At 41.0% G+C, this 16,916-nt stretch overlaps 1 protein-coding gene across 2 annotated transcripts in view; it reads left to right on the top strand.

Annotated features, from left to right (window-relative positions):
• JADE1 (jade family PHD finger 1) overlaps positions 1-16,916 on the top strand; it is a 59,134-nt gene that overhangs the window by 26,615 nt on the left and 15,603 nt on the right. Inside the window, exons 3-7 of one of the 2 annotated variants that reach the window (XM_084625816.1) lie at positions 2,573-2,655; positions 2,774-2,839; positions 6,273-6,430; positions 11,058-11,245; positions 15,171-15,382. In XM_084625816.1, the coding sequence (XP_084481942.1) occupies positions 2,573-2,655; positions 2,774-2,839; positions 6,273-6,430; positions 11,058-11,245; positions 15,171-15,382 (707 nt within the window). The remainder of the gene's footprint in view (positions 1-2,572; positions 2,656-2,773; positions 2,840-6,272; positions 6,431-11,057; positions 11,246-15,170; positions 15,383-16,916) is intronic. The other variant, XM_084625817.1, reaches the window with a different exon arrangement.

Here is a 16,916-nt window from a genome sequence, read left to right on the forward strand (position 1 = left end):
GCCCGTGCTCCCAAGTGAGGGCATATAAAGAGACAGGGACCCCAAAATTATTAGCTTTTACATTGAATGTGTCCCTTTATATCTCTATTTTCTGATGGGATTATCCTAAAGGTTAGGATTTCTATCCAGTTGCTACACACACTGACTTAACTTGTGCCACTGTGAACATTCCATGTACCATCCATTGTGTACCACTCTGTAACAGAGCATTTTTTTAACCAGACTCACAAATGTGTTACTACCTGAAGATAGTGGGATGCCAAATGTTGTAAAATTATATCTTAGAGGATGCTTCTGTCCAGCAACTATGTATTACCTCTTTTGAGTGACAGTCTTGTGAAGTAAGTTTACATTGAAAATAATTTTTTGTGCTCCCAGTAGAGGGAGGATTGAAGACTTGTTCTTATTCAGTGTTCATTGCCATATTACTTGCATACTACTGCAGGTTTCTGTTGAGTGATGTGAGGCAATACTGCTCTCATGGTCCGCAGCTGAAGCCTACAAATTGCTCCCAGCACTTACTAGCCGAGACAGCAAAGAACTGAGTATTAACCTTAAGGCTATTGTGCCAACCCTGCTTTGTTTGTTAATGTTTAAGGCTCAGAGCTGTGTAATCTTTGCAGTGTTATCTCTGATTATGTGGACACTCTGATCTCCCCATTACATCCTCTATGTCAACTTCTGTGCTTCATTTTCCAGTCTTCCCTCCTCCTTTGTTAACCACCATCATGCTAATGTGTTGTCTCTTCCTTTCACCATTGTCATATAGTTTGACGTGAGTAACATTTGTCTACCTTGTCATGCCAATAAATGTTGTTTGATTAAATTAAATTTATCAGCACAAGCTCATCATAAGCAGGTTTTGGTCACAGTTTTGTGACAGCATTTCTAGTGAGATACATTCTCCCCCCCCCCCCCCAACTTCAGATAGAATAATCTTCCTAAAGGCATCCAGTCTTAAGAATGCTGGGACCAGGGGAAATAGTTGGTCCTGAGTATAGTGACTGAAGAATTCTACATACAGTAACTCCTTGCTTAACGTTGTAGTTATGTTCCTGAAAAATGTGACTTTAAGCGAAACGATGTTAAGTGAATCCAATTTCCCCATAAGAATTAATATAAATAGGAGGGGTTAGGTTCCAGGGAAATTTTTTTCACCAGACAAAAAATTATATATACACACAGTATAAGTTTTTTAAACAAACGATTTAATACTGTACACAGCAATGATGATTGTGAAGCTTGGTTGAGGTGAAGTTAGAGAGTGGAATATTTCCCAGGGAATGCCTTACTACTAAATTATGAACTAGCAATCAGCTGAGCCCTCAAGGGTTAGCACATTGTTGTTAATGTAGCCTCACACTCTACAAGGCCGCATGAATGGAGGGAGGGGAGACAGCATGGCAGACAGACACACACACCCTGTGTGTGGGGGAGAGAGATGCGCATTGTCCCTTTAAGTACACTGACCTGACTCTAAGTACATTGCCTTTAAAATGTTGAGACAGCAGCTGTGGTCTCTCTCTGTCCTGAGCCCTGACCTGTCCCCACCCTGCTCTATATGGAGAAGGGGTAGGCGGGGGGCGGGGGACACCCTGATATTAGGCCCCTCCTCCCCCCACCCCTGCACAGCAAGCAGGAGGCTCCCAGGAGCAGCTCCAAGGCAGAGGGCAGGAGCAGCACACGGCAGTGGGGGGAGGCACAGCTGAACTGCCGGCATTTGATAGCCTGATGGGCAGCTGCTCCACGGGGGAACTTAGGGGAGCGGGGAGCTGACGGGGGCTGCCGATCCACCCTGGTTCCAAGCCCCACACCAGCTAGCTGCAACGGGCTGCTCTTCCTGCAAGCAGTGGACAAAGTAGGCAGCTGCCAAACAGCGTTATAAGGGAGCATTGCACAACTTTAAACGAGCATGTTCCCTAATTGATCAGCAACGTAACAATGAAACAACATTAACTTAACAGGAATGACTTTGAGGAGTTACTGTATAAAAAACCCCATGACCATGCTCGGTAATTTCCTCATGCCAGGAGACAGACAGACATCATATAGTCTTATGGTTCCTGGGTGTGGAATGGCTTTCTGTTTCACCTTGAAAAGAAGTCCATCCTAAGAGAAATCATGGGGACAAAGTATGTTCTGCTGAGACATCAGTACATTAGCTTTGTAGATTTCATCTCAGGCTATCCACAGATCTCCCAGATAGTTTTTAATCCTAAGGAAGTGATTTGTGTTTGGATCAGTATTGCTCAAATAAAGAACTGTTGTGCCATAGATTTTCTAATATGATGCCTATAAAAGTGTCATTTTTGCAAAGTCAATAAATGTAGCTGTCGGGATAAAAAAAATTCATGGAAGTGATCACAGAAGTGCTAGACTGAGCCAGCAGTTTTCCCCTGCTTGTTCATTATGAAATAGTCTTTTTGAGATGTGTGATAAAAGGCTGAATCTTGCTCTACTTAGTCAAGTAGTATCATTGAAGTCAACTGGCCTACTTGTGTGAACAGTGTGAGCAAAGTCCTTTTCTGACTGATGAAAGCACTCTTTTCAGTTGATCATTTTTATCCCATAGGCTTGTCCACCTGGTCCCAGCATTCCAGATCGCGACACCGGAGGAATTCATGCTCCAGACATGAAGACCGAAAACCTTCTGAGGTATTTCTGGAATTGTACTTGCACTTTGCTACCTCTGTCTAGTAAAACACACACGTGCCTTGTTAAAGAATAGATTTCTTCCTAATCATATTTTCTTTCCTTTTCTGCTCCATCTCAGCTGGCACCCAGCAACCTTTCCTCTGGCCGGGAGTTCAGCTGCTACCACAGTCACTGCCAGCACCAAGTTAGTTTTTAGCCATGAATACTGGGCTAGTTTGGCACCAGCCCAGCATAGCTCTGAAATTTCTTTCTTTCTTTCTTTCTTTCTTTCTTTCTTTCTTTCTTTCTTTCTTTCTTTCTTTCTTTCTTTCTTTCTTTCTTTCTTTCTTTCTTTCTTTCTTTCTTTCTTTCTTTCTTTCTTTCTTTCTTTCTTTCTTTCTTTCTTTCTTTCTTTCTTTCTTTCTTTCTTTCTTTCTTTCTTTCAGTGGTTTGGGTTGTTTGTTCTTGATTTATGGTGAACAGTAAAAGTTTATTTTTAGTAGTTTCATAGCCTTTATTTGGCCTTAATTAATAGTTTTTATTTGTTAACAGACTTGTCAAACCAGACATCTGTCTCTTTTAAGCTTCATATGCAGTGCTTTGAGGAATTCAAATCAAGGAAGGAAATGTAAATCAATTTGGACTTTTTGGGTGGGTCAGTTGTAGGCACCAAATGTATATGACCCACTGCAGATGCCCTTGCCTGAACTGGTCTGAGACAGTCATTAGACCTCCGACTGCACTGTGGCTGAAAACCAGGTATTAGCTTCAGAAGGTGAAATTTCTTGGGTTCAGTCATTTTCACTGTGTCAGAGTATTTTAAATGCTGCAGGTCTGATGTTGGGGGAGAGGCATATTTAGCTAGATTTCATGATGACAGTATACTTCCTTCGCCCCGGGGATAATCAATTTTTCATGGGGGTATTATGTACGCAAGAGAGCCACTTGACCATCAAGTAAATGACCAGAGATAACTTTTCAAACCCTGATCTTGTCTTTCTTGGCCCAGTCTTATTTTGTGGTGATTCTTTCTCCCCACCGCCACACACACATTAACCTGTGGCTCTTCCAATATTCTGTTTTTTCCTCCCTTTGCCTTTCTTCTAAGTCTGAGAGGTTTTTCTCCTACTTCCCCCAAGCTCCTGTTTGTTCTTATTTCTTGTATTGTCTCTGTGTGCGACAGCATGCTATGCTGATGCCAGTGTGCCAGCAGATAAGTGGCACTCACTAAACTCACAGGGTGAAATCCTTGCCTCATTTGAAGTCAATGGCAGAACTCCCATTGACTTCAGCAAGGCCAGGATTTCACCCTCTCTCTATCTCTGAAGTGCTGCATGCCAGTTCTTCAGAGATAATAATTTTGTAAACTTCTTTTGGCTCCAGGCACCTTGATTGCATCAGAAATTAGCAGAACAGCAAGGACAGTGACACAAGGCAGAGAGTCTTGGAAAGGATTTTCTTGATGGTCAAGTATTCCATTAACAACTTCTTGTGAGGTAGCCAAAATAACTAGCCACAAGCTATCAGACTGAAAAATTTTCATATATTGTTCTTTACTCAAATCACTAGAAGTCTAAAACCCTATGGCTGGCTCTGCTAGTTTACTGGGAGAGCAAGTTTGTTTTGTGGATTCTGTTTCATTTCTTGATTGCAACCTCACAGGACTGATAGTTTAGATTTTTTTAAAAACCATTTTATTGTATTACATTACCTATATTCACCCTTTTCTTCTTTTCTTGATAAACTTACAAATTAATACTTAATTGTAGTGGGATTTATTCTTACAAAAATGTAGACTTGCACCTGAAATTCAAAAAATGTCATCACTGGGTGTAAACAGTTTTGAAGAATAAAAATAAGTTACACTTGGATGTTCCCCAATGAGAAATCCAGGGCAAAACAGAGAGAATGAGAGAGTGGGGGAAAAAACATTTGGGCATATCATGTGGCCAAGCTTTTTATACTGTACTTTACTGTAGAGATTTTTTTTACTAATGATCAGACTAATGATTGGTTCCCTAAAACATGTAAAAAAATTATAGATGATTTATTGTAATTTGAAGTGTTTTAATGGCGTATGAAAGAAGGCACTATCCCCAGGGATTTATTTATGATTTGTGTCAACCACAATGGATGCACATACCTTACAGATTTGTGCTTTATCCACAGCCAGACACAACTGTTGTCAGATACTAACTCAAAACAGCCAATATAGAAGTTGGATTAGGGATTCAGCACAAGAGTAGCTGTAAATCTGAAGTAAAGTAAAGTAAATTTGCATCATTAGCAATGTTTGGAGAGTCTAGGAACAGTGTCTTGCCTTCGTGAAAATCTGCCTGAAACTTCATAACTATACAGAATGGAGCTGGATATGTGCCTTGCTGATTATACCTGCCATAAACTGATGAGTTTGCATATGAACTTTTCTTGTGGTTTTCCTGGCTGGTGCTGGATGGGCTGATTCCCTTGTTCTGTTTGGCAAAGGGCTTGGTTTACAATCTTACATTTTAGTTTTCATTGCTTGTTTGCTTTAAAACCCTGTTGCACATCCGTTCCTTTGTATGTGGCATTAATTAGTTAATGTATGTAAAGAGCTACTGAGATGAAAAGGGTGAAGTATTAGTTATTACTGTTATGTAGCAGTTTTGGTTGGGGGGAAAAGGGGCAGGGAATGCTGGAAGATGTGTAGGCAGGTGCTGTCTTGCTATTCTCATGCCTGTGATATCACCCTTCAGTTTCTGCTTCACTGAGAGGCAGTAGCAAACCAGGCAGAATGGAGCTGCCATAGCAGCAGCACGGCATACTCCTCACAAGGGTGAATCCATTTTTATTTCCTCCTATGGCTTGTTAAAGACCGCATCCCTGCTTGTTTATGGCAGATAACCCAAAACTTGCCAGACATTCTGCAGGTTTTAGAGGCTGATGCCTTGAAAAGGCAAAGTGGAATTGTGTGTGTTAAAGTGCAGATGGTAGATGAGCGAACGCTAGTGCTGAATGTGGAGATGCCCCAAGAGATCTAGTCTGAAGCTCATTTTAGTTGATCTTTAAGGTAATTTAAAAAAACACAACAATTCAAGACTAGCTGCCGTGCTTAGAATTTGCTATTGCAGCTGGTCACGTTACGGTCATACCTTGTTTACGATCACAGAGGCGTTTTAGAATTCTTTTAGATTAGTCAGGGATCTCGTAAACTGAAAAACACAGGGCTTAGTCCTGGTCCTATTTAAGTCAGTGGGAGTATTGGTACAGTGCTCACATGGAACCGGATTGGGTCCATTGTTATTAGTGGGTAATGCTACAGTTTTGGTGCCTGATCGTGAGAAGCTTTGAGCACCCGCAATTCTCATAAACTTTAGAGGGACTTACAGGCATGGGGCACCACTCAGGCTTATGCTTCTTTCACAGTGTGAACATTAGAAATCATAGAGCCGTCAGCCTTATGTCTTTTGTATCAATGTCCACTTCTCTCTACCCCCTGATGTGAAGTTAAATGGCTGTCCTGTAATAGGCTGTTAGTTTGTGTTGGTACAGTGACCTTCTTATGCACTGCTCCATGGTTACCCTGGAGCTGTGAATCATAGAGTGTAAATATCAAATGTCAGTGTCTCTGTTCTTTCTCTTGGTTGGTTTCTTCACAGGTGTTCAGAACGGACTTGATCACTGCCATGAAGCTACCCGACTCCTACCAACTGAACCCTGATGAGTACTATGTGCTGGCAGACCCCTGGAGGCAGGAGTGGGAAAAGGGAGTTCAGGTGCCAGTTAGCCCGGGGGCCATCCCCGAACCAGTAGCCAGGTATAGTTTGGAGAAATATAAACAAACATATATATGCTTGGGCCACCAGTAATACATCTGGCTGCCTAGGCTGTAAATTAATATGTAACTATCTAGTTAGAAATGGCCTGATTTTCAGAGGTTGTGAACAAATCCTTTGCCTCCTATTGAAATCAGTGGGCATTGCAGGTGTTCAGCATTATTGAAAATCTTGCCACTTCTTTTTAGTGAATATGAATATAGAAGCCAAATTTAAATTACAGACCTTGGAGAAAACTGCTGGTTTTAATTTGGTTTTATGAAATTTTCTAACCTTTTTCTGTTTACTTATAACTTAAATTTAGCTTGCTGTACAACACCGCAACTAGATTAAAAAAACTCTCAAATGATTCAGAGCCATCAGGTTGGGCACATAGTTAAGGTACATAAATGTGAATGCTCACATTTGTTACTGTAATTACCATAATCTTCCTTCTCTTTGTTACACTTCCATCTTGTGTCTTGTTTCAAATGAGACTGTATGCTCCTTGGGGCAGGGATCTGTTGCAAACATTTATATTTATTATGTAAGGTAACTTCATTGTACTTAGTCAGAACGATTCATTAAGGCATGTAAATATGGTTGTTGTTTGTATTGTGGCAGTGCCTACAGGCCCTAGTCATGGAACGGGAGCCATTGTGCTAGGCATAGTACGCACTCGCAACAAAAAGATGATCCTTACCAAGAAGAGTTTTCACTGTTCAATAGCTTAATTGGATGAATTCTGTGAGAAGATAAAATAGGGGTGTGGGAAAAAGCAAGAACTGTCACATATCATTGTTTTTTTTTTAAGAAGAATACATTCTGAACCCAAACTCAATATTGCAGAATTTTTGGTGATGGACTATGTATGTATATACGTTTATTTGGTAGTCAAAGTTGATACACATGCCTGTTCATCATTAGCCTATTGCAATAACCCACATTGGAGTGTCCATTAGCAGTCTGTTTGTCATGCCTGGGGTGTGTTGAGAGGCATGAGGCTGTAGGCCAAGTGTCTGTAACCACATAAAAAGTGCACCCATAGCTTATTAATGAAGGGCTTATTACAGGTAGAGCCTGGCTGCTTAATGTAAAAAAAAATTTTTTTTAAACAGTTTTGGGAGGGTTTATGTAATGTGTCCTTCCACTGTGAAAAGTAGTTGATAGTAAAAGAATAGGAGAACTTACCCTGTTAGGTATGTATACGAATAACAAGAATATCCACAGTTACTTTAGATTGGATAAAATTTTTATAAGGGTCATAAACCCTTATGTTTCAGGACATGAACTAACCACTTACTGCCTGAGTCAGGAAGAAACTTTCCCCCTGGGTAAGTTAGTGCATAATTGTCTATACTGGGTTTTTAAACTAACATCTGTTGGAGACAGGATACTGTGCTATTGATCTGAGTTGGTTTGGCAGTCTCCGTGTTGTTAGAAAATAGTAGGGAAAATGTTTCTTCTGCTGTTTTGAGTATATTTGTTAAATTATTATTTTTGATAGCTATTTTATGTTAAGGTGCCGCTCTCCTGACTCTTTGGGTTGTTTCTCACTCTTCCTACTTCCCAGGAGTCCGGCTTCCCTTTCAGTAGCAAGCTGTAGCCCAGCTCACTTACTGTTATAAAAACTAAATAGAGAATAGCAGCTGGCTCCCTCTTTAGTTTTTATAATAGGAAGTGAGACTTGGCAGTGGCCCGGAGCTCAGGAGTTGCTGCTTAAAGCACAGCTGTGCTTCTAGGAGAAAGGGGATACAGGGCAGTTAAAAATCCCACTGTTTCCCTGTGCTAGCCCCTGCCTATCTTTCCCTTTCTTTGGGAATGGTGGTGTTTTGCTGCAGAATTTGATTTCCCTGCTGTGTGTTGCTATGCCCTAATTTTATATTTTTCAGATAAAAATACTGTACAGACGCTCCCCGACTTACGCAATTGTTCTGTTCCAGAACGCCTTGCATAACTCAAATTTTGTGTAAGTCGGAAATGTATACCTGACCGTTATGCAAAAACGACAACAAAAAACCCCTCCTATTTCTAGCTTACGGAACTTTTTCTGTAAGTGTGGATTTGCGTAAGTCAGGTCCTGCGTAACCCAGGGAGCGTCTGTATAACCTCACAAGAGGTGGAAAATACTAACACCAGGTAAAGATCCCTCTGCCCTGCCTACCTTTTCTCACCTCTTCCAGGAAGGAGTGGAGTCATTTGATTCTCTCCACCCCTACCCCTCATGAGGATTGTGGAAGCATCTTTGTTTCTCTTCCTGCTACCCTTCACGTGTGTAGAGGACAGACTAGGGTTGGTTGGGATTGGAGGAAGGGAGCCAAATGGTCATTGCTCATTAATCCCATAGTTGATACCAAAATGCTGTAATGATCTTGTGCATAATTTTAGTAGGAGGGAAGCATGACTGTAAAGTGAACTAATGACATTCACTGGCAGTTGATGTAGACTAGGAGGAAATACAATACATTTCACAGAGAAATGATTCTTGTTATTACAGTGCCCAGCAGTGAGCGAGGTGCTTTGTAGGAGGAAACAAAGAGACAGAGTCGCTGCCCTGATGCAACCAATTAGGGTAACAAACAGTAGGGACGGGATGGGGCGAGGAAGGATGAAGGTTACAGCAATATGTCCATGTGGTGACTCAGTGCTAACACGTGCTCAAACTGATGACTCAATTACATGTTTTTGGGTATACAGTAATTATTATTTTACTACTTTACATCATGAAGGTAAAAAAAATTGATTTTTGCAGGTCCTATGAAAATTGACACTATTTTGGGCAGCATGAGCAGGATGCTGCCTAGAGAGCTATAATTTCCCTATAGTAGGGGATTTAGTGTGTAGAATATTTGGAAAGCAGTGATCAGGCTAAAGCAGTTTCCTTGTGAGATGTAGTATATAATATTGCAGTACAGTATTATTCAGTATAGTACAGCCAGGGCTGGCTCAAGATATTGGGGCCATTCATATAATGACTGATACCTCCCCTGCTGAAAAGCCCAAGATTCAGTGTATGACTTTTCCCCCCATTCTGCTTCAGATTCCTATGATGTACCAGAACTGGTTTGGTACCATGATGGAGGCTGGACTAGATAAATGTGTCCAGAACTGGATGTGTTCAGATATAGGGATAGTGGATCAAGGGTTCTTGTTGAACAGGAGAGAACATGCACTATGTGCCAGCTAGGCCACAATAGAGTGAAGGACCTGCTACTTCCCCCATGGAGCTCTCTCATGAAGTCGCTCATTCTCCACACCATGAGGCACTGGAGCATGGCTGCAGTAACCCTCACACTAGCACTAGTGAGGCTGCCGTGATCTGAGGACTCAGCTGGAGGCTGGGCTCATTGCCTGAACTTGATCCAGATATAGGTTTTATTTTCTGTAGCATCTTTCATACAAACTGAATCTCAGAATGCTTAGAGTTAAATAAAGGAGAGACTGTGGAACCTCCTTTGCAAACATCCAGAGAACATTGATGTGGATGGGGCATATGGAACCTGCTACCTGAAGGCAAGGTGTTAGCAGTGCAGCCACTCCTATGGGCTGGAATACACCTGTGCCCCTGTACAGTGTAGATGCGTTCTTTCTTAGTTACTGGATCTGTATAGTCAAAGAAATCCAGGCAACTAAAATGTAGAGCAAGTTACACTTTTAAGTGTTTTGCTCTGTCTCCAAAGTCTTTACAAGTAACTGTTAACAACTGTGCTTATGCAGTTTAAATGTGGTTGCAACCAAAATATGCTTTAATTAAATCTGGCTTGCCACTATGGGGACCACACCAAACCATATTAGGCTATAGTACAGCTGCATCTGAATTTAAAAACAGTGGATGGATTTTGTTTTAAAGTCTGGCTCAGTCAAGGTTTTAGTGATTTTGCAGGGGGAATGCAAATCCCTGCGAGCCTGGATTTAGATCTGAGCAGGCAGGTAAGTGATGGAGAGACTGATTATAAACAATTTTATGAATTGTCATTATTATTTCCTTGTGGAAAGGAGTTTAGGATGTCACAGAAATGAAAATTACAGCTATCTATACAAAATTACTGTAAAAACAATAGAATTTAATAGAGAATATTAGCTGGTGTATGGAATTTTTAAACGATCCTCTAGAATTTAATTGAGAATTGTATCCCTATTGTAGTGTTCAGTAAGTTGATTTATATCTATTATTATTAATTTAATTCTCATGCACATAGTGCTTATCATCACATTAACAGAGTATGGCGCATATGTCTTTAAAGTGTGTCAGTAACAATTCAATTTAAACGTAGCAAGTACCATGTCCTCTTGCAGGAGATGATTTGCAATCTCTCTTCTCTTAAATTCACCTGTAAGTCTTTTAATGAACTAGAATTTTAAAAAGGTGAATTATTTTATGTAGCATTGCAGGTCACTTTTAAAAGATATCTGAATGACTCCTTCTCTGTTTTATGTACCCATCCTTACTTCCTGCAGCTGTGCGGGACTTTGATGCTACAAGATTGCTGGGAATTTTTAGTTGCATAGAATAAGGAAGTGCAATTTAACCCCCAGGCACTAATCACACAGCAGGATTAAGCATTTCCCAGTCTGTGTTAGGAGATTTACAACCTGTATAAGTAACATCTGTATTTACTGTTTCTTCAGGTTTGTGCCTGAGACAAAAGCAGTCACATTTACAAGACCCAGGAAGTACATCCTTTCTTCAGGTTCTGAGCCTCCTGAGCTGGGGTACGTTGACATTCGAACCTTGGCGGACAGTGTGTGTCGCTATGACCTCAATGATGTGGATGCAGCATGGTTAGAACTGGCCAATGAAGAATTTAAAGAGATGGGTGAGAGAAGCCTCTGGTCTTTTTAACCCTGTAAAATTATGCATGCTGCTGAAGTAGGCTGGCAGTTCTGTGCAGGGTTTGTGGGTGAGAAAACTGGAAAGGAAGAGAGAGGGTGTAAATCATGTATATTAGGATGTAGTTTACTTGTGATCTTATTTTTAAAAACCACTAGCCTCTAAACTCTTATTCCCAAAAGCCCTCAATGAAGGGTGGCATTGCTACGATGGGCTAGATCTGTGGAGAATATCAGACCTATGCATAGCTCCATTAATGTCAGTAGAGTTGCACTTGTTTACATCAGATCACCCACAAGAATTCCCTCAAAGAACCTTTTTTGCTATTGTTTACTTCCTTGGAGATGATATCAAATAGACAATTTAAGTCATCTGTCTGTCCATCCATCCTTTTTTTGCTTGCTTGCTTTTCCATGCATCCCTTTCCTAAAATGGAATGAGAAAACTCTCAGCCCCTCTATAGCTAGTTATTTTTTTCTGTTTGTACAGAAGCAGTGTAGTAGACAGAAGTGTTTGGGAGGTTTAAAAACAGAAGCCAGACTGTTTGGGGAGTGAGACAGCAAAGAATTAGCTCAGTGATTCCTTTTGAAAATGTCCCAAACTCTATTACTGTGTCCGTGGTTTTCAAACAGGAAAGGGATTTGTCCTGGTGGTGCTGAGGGTTCCCTCCAGGAAGAGGTTGCGTGTGCAGGAAGGGAAGAGAACAAGACCGCTGTTTTGGTACGATGTGTGCTCCAAAAGTGGGAGCACGCCATGGATTTTACTAGGGTTACACAGGATGTAAGTCAATGCAGAATTTTCACCATAATGTCTAGATATGTGAGAATATATTGTGCCAGCTAGAAGGGTTTTGGATATTTTCATGAGCACAGATAATACTATTGAGTTTTACTCTGTGGCAATTCCCTCATTTGGGTTATGGTTATAGTTTTATGGGTTTTCCTGGACACTGTCCATAGACTAAACAGTTACAGGACCTGCAAGCCAGGGTCAGCTGGTTATAAACTTGAAAAAAAATTATCCTGAAGAAAACCCACACAGAACAAACAAAACCACCAACTCTGACCTGGTCTCATGTTCAGGCTTTTTACCCAAATCTCAGGTCAGGCCTATTTAAATACCCAAGGTGGATTTACATGATGTCAGCCTGAGGTTACACTTCTGGCTGCTTTTAAATATTCAGCTTTATTTAAACAAGCCCTAAAAGTGAGCAGACAGTCTGAGATACTCATGCATTCTCTTCATCTCTTTCTTTCCCCTTCTCTCCAGGAGGAGAAGGGGGCGGTTGATCCTGAGGGGAACCAGAGGGAAGGCTAGCACAGCATCAATTACAGCACAGATGTACATGAAAGTGATCTAGGGTATCTCTGTAGGAAAGGAAAAAGGAGGCATGGGGTTTACCCTGCAGCCAGCGGCAGATACAGTGACCATGGAGGCATCCTCTGCAGGCTCATTCCATTGTACAAACTGATCAGAGGGCAGGGGGAGAAGAAAGTTCAGCACAGAGCAAAGTGAAAGTTCCTACTTGTGAGAGACCATGTCAGGTGACAGGAGAAAATAATTCCCTGTGTTCAGAGAACTGTGTTTGGTGCCCCATTATTCCCAGCTTCTCCTGATTTTCTTAAAAATTCGGGGACAGATTCAGCTTTTGGTTATACCATTGTAACTTTAGTGGAGTTGATTTACGCTGGTGAAATTCAGGTTGGTCTCCTGTGAGCTACAGCAGTATAGTCTAGGGATAGCCAGGATTTGACAGGTTTTACTATGATCCTAAACATTCTCTTATGGGAGATTTTTGTGACTGATATGCCAGTGCACAGTAGTTTGTTTGCTATAACCCTTTACACATGTAGTTATTCTGTAAAAGGTGGGAAAGAAATTCCTTCTTGGCCCCCACAGGCAGTGCATGCGAGGCCTGAAACATGACATTTGAGTTACACTTATAAAAATTTTGCATAGCAAAAGATACTGTGGTCACTAAAATGAGTAATTACTTGTTAATCTCCAGCTGTAGCATTTATCGGATCTCCTGTGGCTGTGAATTCCAGAGGTTGACCATGACGCACTCTGCGGTGCTCCTTTTGATATTTATAATGTGTATTATTTTTCCAAAAGACCAGATATAAAAATATAAAACTTTTTAATAAAAACTCTCATTATCATTTTTAAATTTATAGCTATTAAATTACAGTGAAGTCCAATTGTGAGGCAAATTACAGATAACTAAATCTATAAGGTGATAGAGGCCACTGCATTGGGACTTAGTGCTGTTGTAAACGCCTTTCAAACTACCAACTGTACTAACTCATCAACTTTCAATCCATCATGACCCGCTTTCCAGAATAGCAGTTCTCTGCCATTAGGGACAAATTCTGCTCTCTCTTCCACTGTGGAAGTGCTAGGGGAGGGCAGAATTTTGTATGCTGCTTGTGCAGCTGCCCTTCAGCTGTGGGGCCAAAAGGGTGAGGGCTGGGTTGGAGCAAAGCAGAGTATTCACTGCTTTGCAGATTCTCCAAACCATTCCCCCATGATGAAGGTGGTACCTTTAGGTTGGCAGACCTGTTAGAAAGTTTCTTCTCCAGCTCTGTGATTTGGGGGAGCTAGGGATTCCTTCTCCATCTTCCTTTGGAATTCCTCAGAACCCATGTGAATTAATTGCCCTGAGAACTAAGAAGAGGATTTACCCTTATAATACACATGTCAAGAGTTTTCTATCTTCAGTATGTCATAGTAAACAGTAATTATTGGGAACAGGATTAAAACCACAGGATCTTTGTTTTTCAAAGCCTGTACCCTTTTGCAAACTTCCATAAGGATCTCAGCTTGGAAGTGCCGGAGGTAAACTGGCCTTGGTGGAGGAGAGAGCTTGCTTTGGAGTAGAACTGCTTTTTCAGTCCTACAGCTGTCTGTATGAAAGGGGTTGTATAGGGCTTGTTGCAACACCAATTCTGAAGCTTTACTGGTTCTTGTAGGGCCATTAAAAGTTGAGAAATGGGATACTTTGTCAAGTAGTTGTATCCACATAGAAAGCTGGACTTCTTTTGGTATCTTTCTTGCTGAGTTTATTGTAGGTGTTTTCAGGTCTGTAATGAACATGTAACATAACAGTTTTATTACTACTACTACTGTGATTTAGGTGATGATCACTGTGGTGGTGTCTGGGTGTAATGTTCAGACACAAGCACTGTGATTAAAATGGACAAGCCCCACAGTTAGATATTGTACCTAGTATAATTGGGTTCCCCATATATTCGAATAATTATTTATTTCTTGGTACTACAACAGATCCTAGCCAAGATCAGGACCTGATTGTACAGGGTGCTGTGAAAATGCACTACATCAAATAAATGATTGTCTTATCTGGGTTGCGGATTCTAACACATCAAAATGTACCTGATAGATTTTGCATTGGACTGTGTTATCATCATTTTGATGGACAGCTTGTTGCTCACTTGGGGAGTGCGTTGGTCCTAGAATCACTCTCAAAAGAGTCACCATTTCCTAAAATGATTGAGGTCACAAAGTTGAAACAAGCAACTGTAGATAGTGTTGTATGAGAAGGAAAGAGAGTGAGATCAACAGTGACAACCCAGAGAGGTGGGACTTGCTTGTGAAAACTTTGAGGATATCAAATATTGATTGAAATGAGTAAATGTCCATTATTTCAACACAGATCTAGGGCTTTGGACATTTTTGCCATAACTACTCTGCACTTCCCCTCTAACATTTGCCGTGGCAACCCTACAGCCATAAATTAATCCTCGACACCGAGGTGGTCTGGCGTGTTGTGCCATTTGCAGCTTATGGGTCAACCTGGGAGAAGAAGCTCAGCCTTTGATACATTGGTGGAAGGAGCTGGGGTTCCAGATGTTATCATTTTAAAAATCCATTGTGTTGGATTAATTTCCCAGGAATGCCTGAACTGGATGAGTACACGATGGAGAGAGTCCTGGAGGAATTTGAACAGCGATGCTATGACAGTATGAATCATGCTATTGAGACTGAAGAAGGGCTTGGGATCGAGTATGATGAGGACGTTGTCTGCGACGTTTGCCAGTCCCCAGATGGGGAGGATGGCAATGAAATGGTGTTCTGTGACAAATGCAATATTTGTGTACACCAGGTATGGCATCCAGACGTAGAGGTGGGAGTGGCCTTTTGGGCAGCTTATGTGCTGGGGCTAGAGGCAGGCGATGGGTGGTTACAGAAATATCTCAGAACTACTACTGTTAAAGACAGATTTAAAGACCAGATTCCTCTCTAGTGTAACTCACTGATTTTAACTGAGTTACACCAGTAGTGAAATTGGCCCACGGGACAAACTCACAAGTGATGTAAATGTAGGTTGTACATTAGTAAATATGTACATTTACTGCGTTACATGCTGAGAGGGCAAAAGGTGGGAGTGTAGCAGGAAAAGCAACCAATTGGAGGATGTAAGAAGATATAAGATTAAAATGGGCGTGGTATTGCTTTATCTAAAGGCATCTTGTACCCTCTTGCTGGTTGCTTTTGTTGCTATAATCATGCCCTTTTTGCCACTAAGTTTGCACACTACACTAGTTTACACTGACACTACCATCTGCATTCCCAATGAATTTGGCCCAGTTGGTTTTGTTCTTCAGATATGTCTGCAATTTTTTGGTTTGATCCCTCACTTTCCACACATAAGCCATGTGATGCACTGAAGTCCTCTTTTTTGGCAATATATTTGCAGTATCAATAAATTTGATTGAAGAGGAAGAGGAAGTCTGAAAAATGATGACCTCCATCCAACTAGTAGGAAACCAGGAAGGATTTATATCGTAGTTTAAACTTAATTTATGTCATCAGGCTTGTTGTTAACAGTTGGTTTTGTTCCATGTTGGGGTGACGCTGAATGAGGCAGACTAGGAATTTGAACCTGCATCTCTAACATGCTAGAGGAGTGCCTGAACAACTAGGTTATTCTGAGGACAACATGTCTTTCTGTGGAAATTAAACAAGCCTTTCTTTGCATGGAAGAAGGAACAGATATGTTTGTAACACATCTGCTTCCTCGACTGCTCCATTGTGAAAGAGACCTTGCTATGGGTCTTCTTTCTCTCCATCCCTTAAAATGTTTGCTTTGTCATTAAGCAGTGGGGCAGCTGCGATGTTTGATAAGCAAGGAACATTTAATTTTCTTGCTCCTCAGGCTAAAGTTACATAAATGTATTTGCATGTATGGTGGTGAAATGTATCTTTGAGCGTGGCTCTGTGCAAACATTGCGTATCTTGTAAAGTGGTCTAAGAGTTTAAAATTGGCACATTGATAAATCTGTAGCCATTCTGTCTTGAACTCTGATCACATCAAATCTTAGAAGCTAGAAAGGGTCAGAACTGGCAATAGTTTGGTTGGAGGTTTCCATAGACACTCCAGTCTACTACAGGACATGATGTTAATCATTCAGTAGATGTCACTTTACCCTTATGAGTAAGAATTGAACTGTACCTTGGGGGCATCTTTAATGTCATCATCTCATTTTTCAGGTGAGATGCAAAACCAATGTCCTATCACTTGGGATCTTTAAAGATCTCATGGGACTTCATAGCTCCAGTGTCCTGGCTAACGTCCAGCTCAGATATCTAACCACTCACACAGCTATCTAAATTTCCCGTTCTGTTTAATTTGATTA

The sequence above is a fragment of the Lepidochelys olivacea genome, assembly GCF_965140295.1.
Source record: "Lepidochelys olivacea isolate rLepOli2 genome assembly, chromosome: 4".
In the NCBI taxonomy this organism is placed as follows: Eukaryota; Metazoa; Chordata; order Testudines; family Cheloniidae; genus Lepidochelys; species Lepidochelys olivacea.